Source organism: Cololabis saira, chromosome 21 (assembly GCF_033807715.1).
Source record: "Cololabis saira isolate AMF1-May2022 chromosome 21, fColSai1.1, whole genome shotgun sequence".
Taxonomy (NCBI): domain Eukaryota; kingdom Metazoa; phylum Chordata; class Actinopteri; order Beloniformes; family Belonidae; genus Cololabis; species Cololabis saira.
In genome coordinates, this window is record NC_084607.1 from 28411379 (window position 1) to 28427515 (window position 16137).

At 39.5% G+C, this 16137-nt stretch overlaps 1 protein-coding gene across 2 annotated transcripts; it reads left to right on the forward strand.

Annotated features, from left to right (window-relative positions):
- Nucleotides 1-73: 73 nt before the first annotated feature.
- LOC133421401 (transmembrane protein 184B-like) lies at nucleotides 74-15910 on the forward strand. 2 transcript variants are annotated; one of them, XM_061710978.1, is made up of 10 exons: nucleotides 74-489; nucleotides 2296-2517; nucleotides 6889-7054; nucleotides 10323-10413; nucleotides 10665-10740; nucleotides 10994-11085; nucleotides 11270-11439; nucleotides 11839-12033; nucleotides 12344-12370; nucleotides 13549-15910. In XM_061710978.1, the coding sequence occupies exons 2-10, from the start codon at nucleotides 2296-2298 to the stop codon at nucleotides 13776-13778; spliced, it is 1269 nt and encodes a 422-aa protein (XP_061566962.1). In that variant the 5' UTR covers nucleotides 74-489; the 3' UTR covers nucleotides 13779-15910. The 2 variants fall into 2 exon arrangements, with proteins under 2 accessions (XP_061566962.1, XP_061566963.1); XM_061710979.1 differs by lacking the exon at nucleotides 12344-12370.
- Nucleotides 15911-16137: the final 227 nt, after the last annotated feature.

Consider the following 16137-nt stretch of genomic DNA (forward strand, 5'->3'; position numbering starts at 1 on the left):
AAGATCATGATGCCAAGAAATAAAATGAATAAAACTGGGAGAGTGGGCCGAAAAAAAGCGTGGGTGCGCATGCGCAGTGAGAAGTGCACATCCTGAAATACTGTTGATGTAACGCTGGTCCGTCAGCGCTGGAAATGGCTGGATAAAACCAGTTAATATCTAGGGATATATCCATGTCATCCTGGAACTGATGGCACACCGAGACTCTTTTCTTCCTTGTATAACTTCCTCCAGCGACGAGGGCGAGCATTGTCCGGGGAAGGCGTCGCTAACAGGCCAGTGTTGCTGACACTCCACGGCGGTGAAACGGGGACCCGTTTCCGGCAGCGTTAACGATCATGCTGTGATTGGATACGTGGCTCATGTCGCCTGGATGTCCGCGTTTAGCCTGGGAACTTTTACTGATACAAAAGGGTTTGCAGTCGGATTGAGATGAGATAACCTGATGCCTGGATTGAAACCATAGCCGGCCAGACAACTGCAGAGGAGGTAAGAGCAGCACTGATGCAGATGCAGAATCAGCTGCGCCTGTTTGTTCATCACTCTGATTGTGCGGTGTGAAAAATCCAATCGATGAACCATGTTCCCTCCCGGCTGATATGTGGAAACCGTTTTCGTGTTGTGGGTTGAAATCTACCTGCTCTCTCGGCCTCGGTGGTGGTTTATACAGCAGTATTTGACTGTTGTTTAAACACATCCACGGTGAGCGGTTTGTTTCAGGCAGATGAAGCTCAAAAAGTTGCCGCGTATCGCAAAAAACGGCTTGATTTAGGTCAAAGTACGTTTTGAAATCGATCCACAGATGCAGTGAGCAGCATGAATGAGCCTAATGTGGCCTGCTCCTTGAGATGCAAGCACTGACATGTCTGAAGCCTGAATTATGGTTCTGCGTTAAATCGACGCCGTAGCCTACGCCGTAGGGTACGCGGCGACGCGCTCCGTACGGCGTAGGCTCTGCGTTGGTGTAACGAGGGACCATAAATCAGCCTTAAATGATGGGCACATCCATCTTTTAATGTGACTTTGGACTCATTTACAGTTAGAAAACAATGTTTATAAACCAATGAATCACTCAAAAAGACCACCTCCCACTCTTTGCATCATTTGTTTAGACAAAAACATTCAGTAAGTAAATAATACAGATGACTCTGATTACAGTGAAATCTGTAAATCAAACCTAAGCTGTATGTGATCCTTTTAATTACATAAACACGCATACAAGTCTTATTGATGTTTAAGTCCATGTATGCTGAATTCTCAATTATATGTGCTAACCTGTGTAAATCTGTTAAAAGTAGTTCCTCTACCTCTACCTGGACCTTCCACCCTGCTGTGATGTAATCTGCTGATGTTCCCCCCAGCAACTGCATTGTCAGAAGCTCATTGAGGCTTTGACAAGTAGCATGAGTCATCAGTGACCACACTGTGCACCAATCCATATTTATCTGGTGCTTGGGGATGGGGACGATTAGATTATTGCCTTCCTGGAAACCACAACAAGACAGTGACGTAGTTGTTGAGAGAGAGATGACGGTCCAAAGTGATGGGATTTGACAGTGAGATAAGTAGCACATTGATGGTCTTATCTGGAATGTGTGTGATGTTTGTTTTGAGCGGTCTAGCTTTCATTAGTCCCAGTAAGTGCTTTGAGATTATTGGATGCACACCACTTAATATTATTTAGAATAAATTGACAGGAAAAACTGAGTGTATGGGGATTTCTATATGTGATTTAAAGAATAGAAACTCTGCAATAAGTTTATCCAACTTTGTGTTTGAATTTATTGAATTTACATGCTAGTTTTTCAGTATTTTAGTTTTGGTACCAAGAATAAGCCAACGTGTATAATATCTATACCAATCCTTCCACTCAGAATAGTTCTAGGAAAAAGAACTGGAGAAAATGGAGCAGCAGATCTCAGCTCACTTCAGCTCCATGTCTTGGTACCATTTCTTTTCTCTCCTATCTTGTACTGTGTTCCCTCTTTAACTCGCTCTGTCTTGATCTTGCACAATCTCTTACCATTTAAGATTTGTGCACTGTTCTGCTTTGACTGGGTTTTTTTGTCTTTTTTTGTCAATCTAACAGCAGCGGTAGTGGTTTGAGATCTAGGTCACAGCACAGTGTCATGCAGTTCTGTTTATCTGCATTTGCACCTTGTATTTAATATGGACTTTATAACCTTTATCATGCTGCTTATTGTTTAGTTTTGACTGCTGTACAAAATTGACTAGGTTTAGTTATTTTGCTTCAGATTAAGCACATTAAATGATTATTATTTCTCCTTCACACAGATGAGTCAGTTTTGGTGGCGAGTCAAGCGCCTGTCGGAGAGGTTGGGGAATGACTCTCCTCCGGGGCCTCCAGCCACTTTGGCCCCACAAGGATCTAACTCCTCCTGGGTACCTGAAGCCCCAGTGGTCACACCAGAAGAGCCCAGCTTCCTCATGACCTCCTCTGCCCAGACTATATCAGGGTTTTTTGTTTGGACAGCTCTTCTGATCACATGTCACCAGGTAAGACCTTGAAAGAGTCTGGCATTTGGAAGTTAAAGTAAACACCCTGTCTAGACAAAGTGAATATGGCCACATCTCTTAATCATTAAATTCAGGTGTTTTAGTTAGACCCATTGCAACAGGTTCTTATGATAAAGCATCCAGTCAATTCCCATTTGCAAACATTTGCTATACAAAAGGGGTTTTTCCAAAGAGCTCAGTGATTTCAAGAATGGTACTGTGATACCTTTTAGCCATTAGTAAAAAAAAGGTTCATAACATTTTACCCCTGCCAGATCTTCCATGGTCTGCTGTGAATTATATTATTAGAAAGTGGAATTGATTAGGAGCAACATCATCAATGACATGGCAGACCACTTAAAATCAACAAATGCTAAGGCACACGGTACACAAAAGGTGGTAACTCTCGGCTGATTCGGTATCGGAAGAGTTCCAAACTTTCACTGGCATTAATGCTTAAAGGAATGTTTCCATGGCCGAGCAGCTGCATGCAAGCCTCACATCACCGAGCCCAATGAAGCATTAAACGCAGTGGTGTAAAACACTCAAACAGTGGACTGCAGAGCAGTGGAAAGATGGTCTGTAGACTGACAAAACACACTTCTTTTTAGCAGTCACATGGCTGAATCAGGGTTTGGTGGATGCTGAGAGAACATTACCTGCCTGACTGTACGCTGTTAAGTCACAAGTTTTGTGGAGGGATAATGGTAAAGGGCAATTTTTCAGGTTTTGACCAGGGTTTTTTCTTCCAGTGAAGGGCAACCATAATGCTTCTGCAATCCAAGGCCTTTTGGGCAATGCTACGCCTCCAACTTTGTTGCAACACCTTGTGAAAGGGGCTTTTTTTAGTCCAACAGTGCACAAAGGAATGACTGTAAGAACATGGTTAGAGTTTGGTGTGGAAGAACTTGGCCTCGACCCCATCAACCACCTTTAGGATGAACTGGGAAAGAGGTTGTGACCCAAGCCAGGCTTTCTCTTCCAACAACAGTGCTTGACCTCATAAATGCTCTACAGAATTAATTAATGCTTCCAGAAACACTCCAAAATCTTGTGGAAGTTCCTCTGAGGGGCGTATAAGCTGTTATATGTTCAAAAGGGGGACCAACTTCATATGTAGTTATGTATTTGAATACAATGTCATTACAGTTACTGTTGGTGTAATGGGCAGCCATCCAACTACCTCTGTCTTTATAGTGGAGGTGAAAATAACACCTACAGACGTTTGATTTTATTTTATCGAATCTTATTAAGAGGGACAACTTGTTGATTATGCTGTAGTTTTATTGAAAGTAATGAGGAAGTTAGTGTCTGAATAACAACTCTACCTTTTAATTGACTGGATGTAACCTAACACTAAGTGTTTGTGTGTAGCAGCAGTGAGACTGACACAAACGCTATACACCCGTAATCTTGAATCCTAATCTAACCATAGCTCATTTTCCTTTTATGTTGAACAAAAGAAAGTAGCTTTTGTCAGCATCAGAGTGTTTTTCCATGATTCATGTCAATAAAGGCTCTTAATATGCAAGTTCACACATGCTAAACACACACATGCACTAATTAGTAGATGTTGCATCCATTTGGGAGAAGGTTTCTTCCTTAACAAAAGCTGAATAGGCTGTATTATTTTGAGACGGATTTAACACCGGAGTATTAGGAAATGTTATCCAAGATCTGCTTAGATTGTTGCTAAAGAACGTTGCTTGAATTAAATGTTACAAGCAAAATTGTATGAGGACCTTGTTAATTCTTATTATTGAATCAGATAATAGGAAGTTCAGAGGGATACACCTGAGGACGGCTTTGTGATAACTATTCTGGCATTGGGGATGCTACCGTTCAATGTGAGATTGCAGTTTTTGTCTGTTATCCTTGTTTTATGTAGTTACTCCTGTTACAGGGAATTATTTAGTAAGCACCCCCTTCATGTGTGGGAGTTCTGTTATACCTTGAGGCATAGATGAATTGTCTTCCAATGTTTGCTGATGCTCTTTGAGTTAGAGAGTAGGGTTGGAGAATAGGCTTCTGTCACTCAGGCAACAGCTGCTCCTGGCTTGTCGACCAAGCAGAAGGTGTGTGTGTGTGTGTGTGTGTGTTTGCACATGCATAAGCCGCCGTAGGGTCACCTGGCAACAACGCTGGTGAGTGCACTGCCTCACTCGGCAGGTTGTCACCCACTGTTTGTTATTTTACCCAAGGTTTGTGTCTGTTTACAGGCCAGGAAAGGTGATAGGTGTGGGCATTGTGTAAGTGGAAAAGGGGCCCGTTCATCCTACTGTCTGCTGCTCTGAATAGGAGTGATAAAAGCCTGATATCGGTTTCCTAAAACAACCCCCACATGTTGCTGCAGACGCACTACTCCAGTATCTGACTTTGGCAAGCATATACAGTCTGCACAGATTCAGCTTGCACAAGATAGCTGTTAGTTTCCTCTTATAAATCAAATGTGTTCTAAATATATCCTTTAACAATGAGAAAGTCAGTGCATAACATTAAATCTGCTGTTTGAGGCAGAGCTGATACAGGAATATGTTTGTACTCCTTTGGAGGATCCTGTATTAGGGCCTTGGTAACATGTAAGTAGATATGTCTGAAAGCATTTCTTTTTCTTTGTGTTTTTGTCTTTTTGTTTGCAAAATATCAGTTTTGGATACTTGAAAAGAGATGTTTCAGAAAACTCCACTGACTGAACTATTAACGCAGTTTTATAGTTTTAAAACAATGACACAGGCCTGATTGAATATTGGCAGTCACTTTTTGTCCTTTCCTGACTCTTGTCCTGTCTGTCACAACTAAGCAATTAACCCTCTCCTTCCTGTTTACACGGGCACTTGCCAGTAAACGTGAGTGGTCATGTGATGGGGTTTTTCAGCTGTATTAGAACAGTGTTCAGCAAAAGTATTTGAATTAAAGGATTTCCGTAACTAATATGCCATACAATGTGATCTGAGAAGCAATAATGGACAAATACAATTTCTTGTGTATTTATTGATGACACGGATGAAGGATTTACAATGCTGGTGAAAAAAGTAAGTGATCCCATCGATGGATGAACTCAACAAAGGCTAATTGGAGTCAGTAGTTTGAACACACAGTCCAATTAAAGAAAGGATTTGGGATTTTTATTTAGAGCTACTTCGATAAAAGGCAAACTTTAAATTTGGGGTTCATTATAAGCTTCTGCTGACAGGAACAGATGCCTTGCAATCAGCAAAGTTGCTGCCGTGTTAAAAGACACTGTTAGGAAAGGATCTATTTAGGTACAACATGTACATCATTTACAGTTCAAAATGGTTCTGTACATGTAGTAAATGTCTAATCTAACAACATAAATATTTGTGGCTTGCATATCTTTTTTAAATCTAATCTTTAAATCTAAATATCTTTTTTTTAAATAGAGTGGATGCGGCTTATATACAGGTGCGGCTTGTATATCTTTTTTTTATTTATTTTTTTTTTTAAATAGAGCGGGTGCGGCTTATATACAGGTGCAGCTTATAGTCCAGAAAATACGGTGTGTATATATATATATATATATATAACACCTGATCTGCTTAAGCCTGGAAAGGGATGCAAAATAGTCTCAGAATGTTTAGACATCCTTCAAACCCCAGGTTGACAAACTGTCTATGCATGGAGACAGTTTAGTTACGCGATTATTATCCCTAATAATGAGTGCTGATGTAAGATGAGTCCAAATCCAGCACAGTGGAGAATCTGCAGTAAAGTGAATAAGATTCAAGGACTAACAGCCAAACAGACGGTTGTGAGTCTGCTTTGCATAAGTCATTGAGCAAGCACAAGGTCCATGGCAAAGCCCGATGAAGGAAGCCTCTGCACTCTCTTAACAAAAAATTGGACCGATGAAGCAAAAGCGTAATTCTTCTGAGAAAATACAACACACAAAAATCCCACAGCTTACCAATATCAAAACATTATCCCCTCGGTGAAGTGCAGTGGAGGGAGCTGTGATTTGGGATTGCTCTGCACCACTTGCCTTCATCAAGGGGTAAATGGATCTAGACCAGCTTTGGGATCTGTTCCAGAGTTGCAGAAGGCCTTGGTATAAAATCAGTAGGCCCAGGAGGCTCCCCCAGCTGTTAACTCTGAGAGTTCACAACTTCTTCTACCAGCTCTGTGAATGTTTGAGGGGTGGGCTCAGTAAAGACATAAGAAATGCTAGTGGTTTGTGTGTTCTAAGTTTAAGGGCATTGCGTTTTCTCGTTTGTTTATAATTATGACTTGGATGACTATGAGTTCACATTTTATGACAAGCTAAAAAAGCAGCACATTTATGTAATTTTTTTCTTGCCACAATCAGATTCCTTTTGGAAATAACATTAAACTCTTTTTCTAATTTTGTTGTAGATCTACATGCACCTGCGTTACTACAGCTCTCCAAATGAACAGAGACACATCGTAAGAATCCTCTTTATAGTCCCCATCTACGCATTCGACTCCTGGCTCAGCCTTCTCTTCTTCACCAACGAGGAGTATTACGTGTACTTCGACACAGTCAGGGACTGCTATGAAGGTACGCAGACCCAGAAATCACACAGCACAGCAGTCAGACCCTGACATTTTCTGCTGTAGGTCAAGTGTATTAAGTGTTTTGACTCCAGTTCAAAGAACTGAGAGTGAGAAGTTATGTGTTTTGATACCCCAGTGGCACTCAGATGGCCTTTGTAGTGTCTTCATTTACCAAGGTTGCCATCTTTGTTCTCATTGTGTCCATGGCCTGCTGGGATTGCAGGGGAGGGGGACGCAGTTTCCTAGCAACTGTGTGAAAACGACCAAATGCTTGAGAAAGCTTTCCATTTTTGAACAGATAAAAGTCTTACTGACAATTAATGAATGATCCGTTGTATTTTATGAAGAATTAAATACTGCAAAACGCCTTTTTATGCATACTAAGCTTATTTCTGAATGCTTACTGTTATGTTATCGTCATATGTACTTTTTTTTAGCATCACTGCTTGTGCATACATGTGCTGAAGCAATAGAAAGTTACAGACGTTAAACAAAAGCCCCCTCTCTACTGCTGCTTATGTCATCATAAATTCAGTATGGTTAGTTGATTAATCAGTTTAAAGGCCTGAACTTGAAGTTTAATTTTCTTCTCTTAGATTCCAGCATTCACAGCCAAGAGAATTCCAGATAGGATGCTGACGTCTCTGACGTCTTTACCGGGTGCTTGTTTAATCTTACAATGTCCTAAAATAAGGAGGTTATCTGGGTACAAAATGTTCCTGCCCCACATAGATTACCTTGACCAGTAAATTAAGTACACATTGAAACCAGAAGTTACAGTGTGCAAAAAGAGACATAACGTTTTTTGTCTCACTATCTGAAGTTAAATCAGACTAAACCTCTCCTGTTTCCAGTCAGTCAGGATCACCAAAATTATTTAATTTTACTAAATGCCACATTAATGAGAGAGAGAGAGTTTCTTAGAAAATTTTATATTACTTTCTCTGAGGTCCAAAGTTTAAATACATTTTGTTAGTATTTAGTAGCATTGCCTTTGAACTGCATGACTTGGGTCAAACGTTCTGGGTAACCTTCCACCAGCTTCTGACACTCTGCTGGAGTTCTGGCCCGTTCCTCCTGACCGGACTGGTGTTACTGAGTCAGGGTTTTTTCGGCCGCCTCGCTCGCAGACACCTTTTCAGATCTGCCCCCAAATTTTCGATGGGATTCAGTTGCATTGTTCTTTAGTAGATTCATATGATATACAGTATTTTTGCTCCACATTTTACAAACCAGGAGAAATTATGAGCCCTCAAATGCTAATGCTGACTTGCAGTATTCTTGGTGCAGCGTGAACGGGAATGTATTTATGACACAGCAGGACACATTGGTGGTGACGTATTGTACACATGCATGTAGACCTGAGCTCCCCAGTTGTTTTATCGTGGTACCTGATCACCTTTGTTGATGGCATTTCTTCAGCTGAACAAACACTGACCTGCGAATAGGATAATTAAATGGACTGAATTGGATCATAATTAATCGAATGTTAAGAACTTGACCTGAATTTTATTTCCTCTGTAAAGTGACTTGAAATGACTGTTGTTATGAATTGGCACTATACTACACATCAACAGTAAAATTGTATTGAACTTGATTAAAACAAAATTATGAGTGATCATCTAAAACCGGTTAGTCAGAAATTATGTGCTGGGAATTGAATCAGCGGAATTTGTGCATAAGACGATGACATCAGTCTGGAACTCTCTTGGTTGTGATTTTTGATAGAGGCCTTTTACAGAAATTTGAGGGGAAAAGCAAATGTTCATTAGCAGATATGCACAAGGAGAAGGGTTCAAACTGGAGAGCTGGGTGTTTCTATAAATATTTGCATGTATAATCAGAAACAGAGTTTTGGGGTGAAATGGAGGATATTTGCACACAAGCACAGACTGTTTATGTGTCAGGGCAGGGTTTGGAGTGAAGCACAATATATCAGTGTAAAAGCAAAAAAGCTGGGTTTTGATACAAAACAATACACTTTTAATTGTAATATATCTCCATAATCAGTAATTATTTGATCATTAACCAGTCATGAAGTTTTGCTCAGTTGGCACTGTCATAACAGTGTTACTGTCCGTTACAGTGAACTGTGCAAGTTCAGGCACAGTGTGTGCCACTAAATGGGCCACTTTAATCTAACAAAATCCATATGACCCTAAAGCAGCTGCAGGAACTGGGCTATGATGCAAAGCAGACCTGTAAACCTACCATAACATACACAGTAAACATTAACTGACACATTTGGGAACATTTGACCCCACAGTTACTTGCCTTGAATGTTTTTGTAAGTCTATCACGTGACTGCTGTGCATTCAGAACCGCCAGGAAATATTTTAGGACAACCAAAACAAAAAGGGGTGTCAGAAAAATTCCTGACTCGAGAACGGACTCTTGGATGCCTGCAAAAACGAAAAAAAGAGAGGAAAAAAAACAAAACATGCAAGCTGTGAGCCAAGCTGTGAGATTACTAAGTGCTGACGTAGTAGGACACACAAACTGGCCGCAGTACTGAAAGCCTTCTCGCTGAAATGGCTTGTTTTCTTTTAATTACAGCTGATACAGCTTTACCGTTTTTTACAGCTGCAGTTTGTATAAGCAATCTGCATGTATTCATTACTTAATATCCATTTTTGAAAAGTCCAACAAGTCTCCTTAACATTAAGTTAAATGTTACTGTTTATGAGGTTAGATAATACTGCACTGAGACAGTTGCTCTTACTGATGGATTTGTTTTCCACAGTTGCTGATCTGATGTAGACATATTTGTCATTTCATAATTAAATTCAATGTTCATGGGCATTTTGCTCATAAAAGCCTGTAAACATAGTTTTTCAGGCTATTTGACTTTTTAAGTTAAAAGGTGTGTCAGTGCATTTTTAGGGTTGGGAGGAAAACAATTATTTAATCTGTGATTATGCAACCCTGACAAAGCCAGGACTGTGTTCTGGTGACTGTTTACGGACCATTACAGTCTGAAGCTTTGTAAAATAGGGGCTCAGGCAGTGGGGAGCTGCGATCTGTGTGACACCCTTTTATTAACCAGTGAGCACTCAGTCACATGAAGCAACATGCATTTCAAATAGACCGGACAGTAAGGCACACAGAGTACTTTTTTTTTTTTTCTTCTCTGAATCTTTCTACGGATGGGTCTGACTCATATGAATCACAATTGACAAAACTTTTTTTCTGCTCAATTCAAATTGAAATATATGTTATTAATCTCTGAAGGGGAAATTAATTCAAATGTTTTTATGTCTAACCCTCTGCAGCATTTGTCATTTACAACTTCCTGAGCCTGTGCTACGAGTATCTAGGAGGAGAGAGCGCCATCATGGCTGAAATCAGAGGGAAACCTATTGAGTAAGTCTTTTTTTTTATTACATTTTTTATCTTTTCTTTAACTTTTCTTTCACTTCAGTGAGTTATTTTACTAGAGAAACTAAAATATTTGTGAGCCAACAGCTTTGCTAGGAGTTCACACTTTAACCTTCTGTGTAGATTGTACCCTTGGAGCCATAGGTGATGTTAATTTTAGCTTAATGATAATATTTGTGTTGTTTTAACTTATAAATCTGGTTTAAATGACCTTTTATTTACCTTCCCCCGTTTAGGTCAAGCTGCATGTATGGGACGTGTTGTCTGTGGGGAAAGACGTACTCCATCGGCTTCCTCAGGTTTTGCAAACAGGTACCAGTCTCTTAATTTTTTTACATTGTACGTTCTTTAACACCACACAATAACAATAATGGGGAAAAATCCCACTGTAATAATTATAATTATGTGAACCTTTCAAACCCTTGAATCATTTCCTCAGATCGTGATGAATTTATTTCTACTGTATAATTTCTACTAACCTTCTTATGATATTCACATTCATTTTCAAGTCGACTCAAACGAGATTTGCGTTACGGAAAACTTGTTTTTTCTCCCGTTTCCGCAGGCAACTTTACAGTTCTGTGTGGTGAAACCCCTGATGGCAGTGATAACTGTCATTCTTCAGGCTTTTGGCAAATACAAAGACGGAGACTTTAAGTATGTTTTAGCTGCAGTTTAAAATTACTCACAGTCCATGTTTTGACAATCTTCTCTCAGCTTTGTGTAGAAAAGAGTGAAGCAAGTTCCTCCTGATTGAAATGTCCAAAAGAAAAATCAACTTGCCTGTAAGCAACATCTTTATTTTATTTATTTTTTTATCTTTGCCGTCTGTCTCTTCCAGTGTGGCTAGTGGCTACCTGTACGCCACTATTATCTACAACGTCTCTGTCAGTCTGTCGCTCTACGCACTCTTCCTCTTCTACTTTGCTACACGTGAACTGCTGGTCCCTTACAACCCCGTGCTGAAGTTCTTCATGGTCAAGTCAGTTATCTTCCTCTCCTTCTGGCAGGGTAAGAGCACCTTTTGCACCTTTTACCTTCATTTCAGATGCTTTAACATATTCCACACTATTAAAGTGGTGTTTCCTATTTTTTTTTATAATCTTATTTTTGAGTTCACTTTTTAAGTTATCTGGTCACTGCAGTTTACAGCAATCAGAGAGTGTCCGTTTGGAAGATTTTCAGGGAACCACATATGAAAACCTTTTGCACTTATGTGTCCCTGTTCTGAGCCTGTCACGGGGCTGTTATTCATTTTCTTTCTGGCCATTACACCTATTTTTTCTGGATTGTTTTGAATAACTAAAACACAACAGATTTGTTGAAAACTTGAAAATTCATGTGTACACAAGTTGGCTGAGATCCACTTAGGAACTGATCTGATTGATTTCTTTTCCGTTTTTGAATCAGGGATGCTGCTGGCCATCCTGGAGAAATGTGGAGCTATTCCTCAGATCAATTCTGCTAAATTCTATGTGGGTGAAGGTACGGTTGCTGCCGGATACCAAAACTTCATCATCTGCATAGAGATGTTCTTTGCTGCCATCGCTTTGCGACATGCCTTCACTTACAAGGTCTACATGGACAAAAGGCTGGACTCGTACGGTAAGTGATGTGAATGAGAATGTTTTTAGGTTTTAAGAGGCTTGTTTAATTCGGATGGCTTTGATAGTGAAGAAGGAAACCAGTCATGTGTAGATGATGATGATTAAACAACTCTATGGAGGTTCCTCGCCACAGTCTGAGGTTGGGAGCCTCCAGAACTGACCTCTCGTTGTGTCCTTCCCTTTTATTCTTACCTTTCACTCGATGACAAGAGTGACTCTGGTCTGCTGTTTCTGTACCTTCAGTTTCATCTTGACTTTTTCTCCTTGTCTCTCTTTCTTCTTTCCACCTCACTGCACGGCATTCAAAGGGTCATTTCCTATCTATGGACAGTACGGTAGGTCTCATGTTAACTGTGTCACGTCACTTAGGTCAATCTTCCTTCAAGTTTATTTTGCTGTAATTTACTGGTTATTTTGCCTCGCCATTTTCATTTATGCATTTTTGTTCAGTCTGTGTTGTTTGTGTTATAGAAAACGTCGCCCTGACTGTTAAATGCAGAATACGCAGTGGAAACATCATTTAAGTAATTCAATCTGAAACGGTGAAGACTAGGAATGAAAAATAATTTCAAATTTTGTCTTGCTCAGTGGTATTTATTTTTCAGTTAAGTACTTTCAATTTTAAGATCAGCCTCTACTCAGTCTTGATCCTGATCCCCTCCCTTGCTTGGTTTGGAAGTTTTTCCTGCTCCTGCACACTTGAATCAAATGAATCCACAGCTCCGCAGAAACCCAATAATCAGCCATTTGTTTAAATCTGGTGCCTTGAAGAGAGAAACTTCTAAAAGATGCACAGGAGAGGATCTCCAGAACCATGATCACATCATAGAAAATGCACATCAGGCTCATTTTTATTACCTGTAGTGGAGAACCTAAACAAAACTGGATTGTGTCATCAGCAGGTGGCAGCGTTGATTACATTGTGGTTGTAATAAACAGTAGTTACTGACTGGACAATGAACATTGTTACACATGAGGTAAAAATGGGGAGACGCCGGATTTAGGAATTCTTTTTAGCTCAGTAAAAGCTTCTTTTTTATTTGGCAAGAAGCAAAAATAGCTTTATGACTTATGTAATCAGTCATGTGACTAACAACTTAGAACATCAGGACAGATTCCCAGTAGATATTTCCATTTTCAATGTAACAGTTCTTATTTGAAGGAGGAACAACAACTTCAATTATATGTTTGCATTTATTCCTTTACATATGTTTATAATGCAAATCAAAAATTGTGGTGGAATTGCCACCACTGTGTTAGACGATATGTCAGCTAATATTATAACTAATATGCCTGCTGTTTCTGTATCGTACATTGAGTATGTCTCCATTATTGATTTGTACGTTTTTTGTTACTTTAGTGTTTTAATTGGGAAATTTCACTTCACAGTTTGATGGAAACTGGGTTTTTTTTGGTTTCTTTGTCATTCATCTGTTACTTTCATCCCTCCATCCTCGTTTATCATTCTAAGTGTTTTGTTATTAATATTCCAACCTTCTCATCACACCTCCAGGTCGCTGTGCGCCAATGAAGAGCATCTCCAGCAGCCTGAAGGAGACCATGAATCCAGGGGACATGGTCCAGGATGCCATCCATAATTTCTCCCCAGCTTATCAGCAGTATACCCAGCAGTCCACGCTGGAGCGAGGTGGGGGTCCGGCCCTCTCCCGCAGCCACAGTAACCTCAGCACCCGCGGAGACAATGAAAAAACCCTTCTGCTGAGCTCCGACGACGAGTTCTGAGACTGAAACTACAACCTGAAGATCACTTTAAGCCTGTAGTCCAGACTGAATTTTTAGTAACCCTCCCAGACAAATACAATCTTTTATTTAAGCCGTAGTGTAAAAGGTGAAAATAGTTTTAATTTTAGAAAACAACTAAGGCTCATTTGTGAAATGGTTTCTCCAGGCTGCAGCAACATAAGTGTGAGGAAATGTTTTCATGAGTGAACGGGAAATTATTTCTGCAGCAGGAACACAGTGAGCATAAAGGGAGTGGAAATGCCTGTGGTAAGGACCACCAGATTCATTACATGACCAAGCTGTTATTTGTGTTGATGTCATTTTGCAGTTGTGGTTCTGGAGTCATGCAGACCAAATTCATCTGCAAAATATGGATTAGTACAAATAGTTGAGCTTTCTAGTTAATAGTGCACTTTAAAGGGTGTGGCAGAAGGGTTGTCGCATATATGCCAGTAAAAATAAGTGCCATCTTCAACTGAAACACATGGCTTCCTTATTTTTTAGTTTTGTATTGGTTCCCAGCCCACACACCACCTCCACCTTTTCTTTTTTTATTTTTTCTACGGAAATATTGCCAAAAAAGGGAGCAGAGCCCCATTTTTTTTTTTTCACTGAATGTGGCATCACTTTCTTCAACTTTAGGTTGACTTCATTGTCAAGGAAAGGTAAGGAACCTCAGAACAGCTGGGATTCATTGTGAATTAGTTTAATACTAATAATTGTTTTATATCTTCTGTTGTATGACCTTTTAAGATATAACTCTTCTTAAGACCAGTTTGTTGGAAAGTTGTTCTAGAAGTTCTGAATATATTATGTATTTTGTCTTTGTTTTGGGTTTGTTTGATAAAGTGGTACAAGAGTGTCATTGTGAGTCCAGCTGTCGGTCTGACTGCTGCAGGAGATTTTGTTCAGCACTAAAGGAACAGCTGTACAAGAGATTTTTTTGCGTGGGCAGAGGGATGAACGGAAGGACGGCATACACACAGATTATATGTTACTAAAGAAGCAACACTTCCTGCAGAGCCGGCCCAGCTGTGATATGTTGTGGACGTAATCTCATAATTAACGGTGCCCTTAACGGCACAGATCAGGCCTGCCTCTGCTGGTACTGCTTTGTTGTAGCATCTCTATTTAAGCAGGCGGGACTGAGACATGACATGAGAGGGCCCTGCAGAATGTTTTGGGGCAGTCTAGGCTTTATTTCGGACAGGATTTTTTTTCCCAAAAAAAAAAAATATATATATATATATACTATATTCACATAGATAAATTGAGTTTAAATATGGGCATTAAAAAGTTGCAAGATATGTACAGAAATCTACTAAAGCAAGAGACTTGTGGAGGGACAGCAGAATAAGTTGTCCAGACTTCTGCTTGTTTGATCTTTTTCTTAAAGGTGATGATTCATATCCATTTTCACAGTGGCCAGTACATACCGGGCTTTTTTTGTGATTTAAATATTTATTAGCACAGCATAAAATCTGTGGCTCCTAACAGGTAACATTCAGCCCATTGCGTGCAGAATCTAAACAAGTTTTACAGGTCGACTCAAATTGCTGGTAAAAACAGCAACGTTCTTCTGAGGAATGAATCTAGGGAAGTTGGACAATTAACAGCCAAAATGATGTGTAACTTTTTTATAAATAAAAAAGTACATTTTATTAGCAGAACATTCAAAGTATTTATTACATTTGGTTGGTTAGTGATCCATTTCAGCCATCTCCTGCACTGTTAAAAACAACAAAGAAACAATTTTCATCTGTGTTTCTGCTGAACCTGCACTGCTTCAAACTCAGGGTTGAGTGCATTTGTTTTATGCAGTAATAATTAGTCTGATTAAAAAGTGGGTTTCTCTGACCCAAATTTAGACCTTGGGCAATAGCAGAACAGGTTCAAGTATCTTGATTTAAAAAAAAGTGGTAGTAGTGGCATCAAATGAAGCACTGTAAAGTATTCATGGAGATGACTGTAATGGTATTAAACATTGAATATTTTAACTTTATATATGCTACTGATTTATTTCGTTGTACACTTTTAATATGTATATTGGTAATGTGTTTTGTTTCTATATTGATTTCTGTTGATGTTGCAAAGAAAATAAAGAACAAACAAAAATTAAATGTGTCACCCAACCTTATGTGCAGTTGTGCAGTAATTATATATTTAATTTTACATTCATATTTCTTACGCATACTTCCCAATCGGCTAATGAAGAAAGCTAGTGTTTCACACTTTGAAGTTACAGCCACATGCTACCATGGCAATTCTTTAAAATGAACTCTACAGATAAATCTTTGGAGTGCTTGGAAAGTAATGTTTTCATTTTAAATAACAGTGTTTACAACAGGGCTAGTGATTT

Excerpts from the sequence above, each read along its gene's own strand:
- LOC133421401 (XM_061710978.1), top strand. The coding sequence starts at position 2,296 with ATGAGTCAGTTTTGGTGGCGAGTCAAGCGCCTGTCGGAGAGGTTGGGG. Across the intron at positions 10,741-10,993 it reads TCCTCAGGTTTTGCAAACAG|GCAACTTTACAGTTCTGTGT; the intron begins GTACCAGTCTCT and ends CCGTTTCCGCAG. Across the intron at positions 11,440-11,838 it reads CTTCCTCTCCTTCTGGCAGG|GGATGCTGCTGGCCATCCTG; the intron begins GTAAGAGCACCT and ends TTTTTGAATCAG.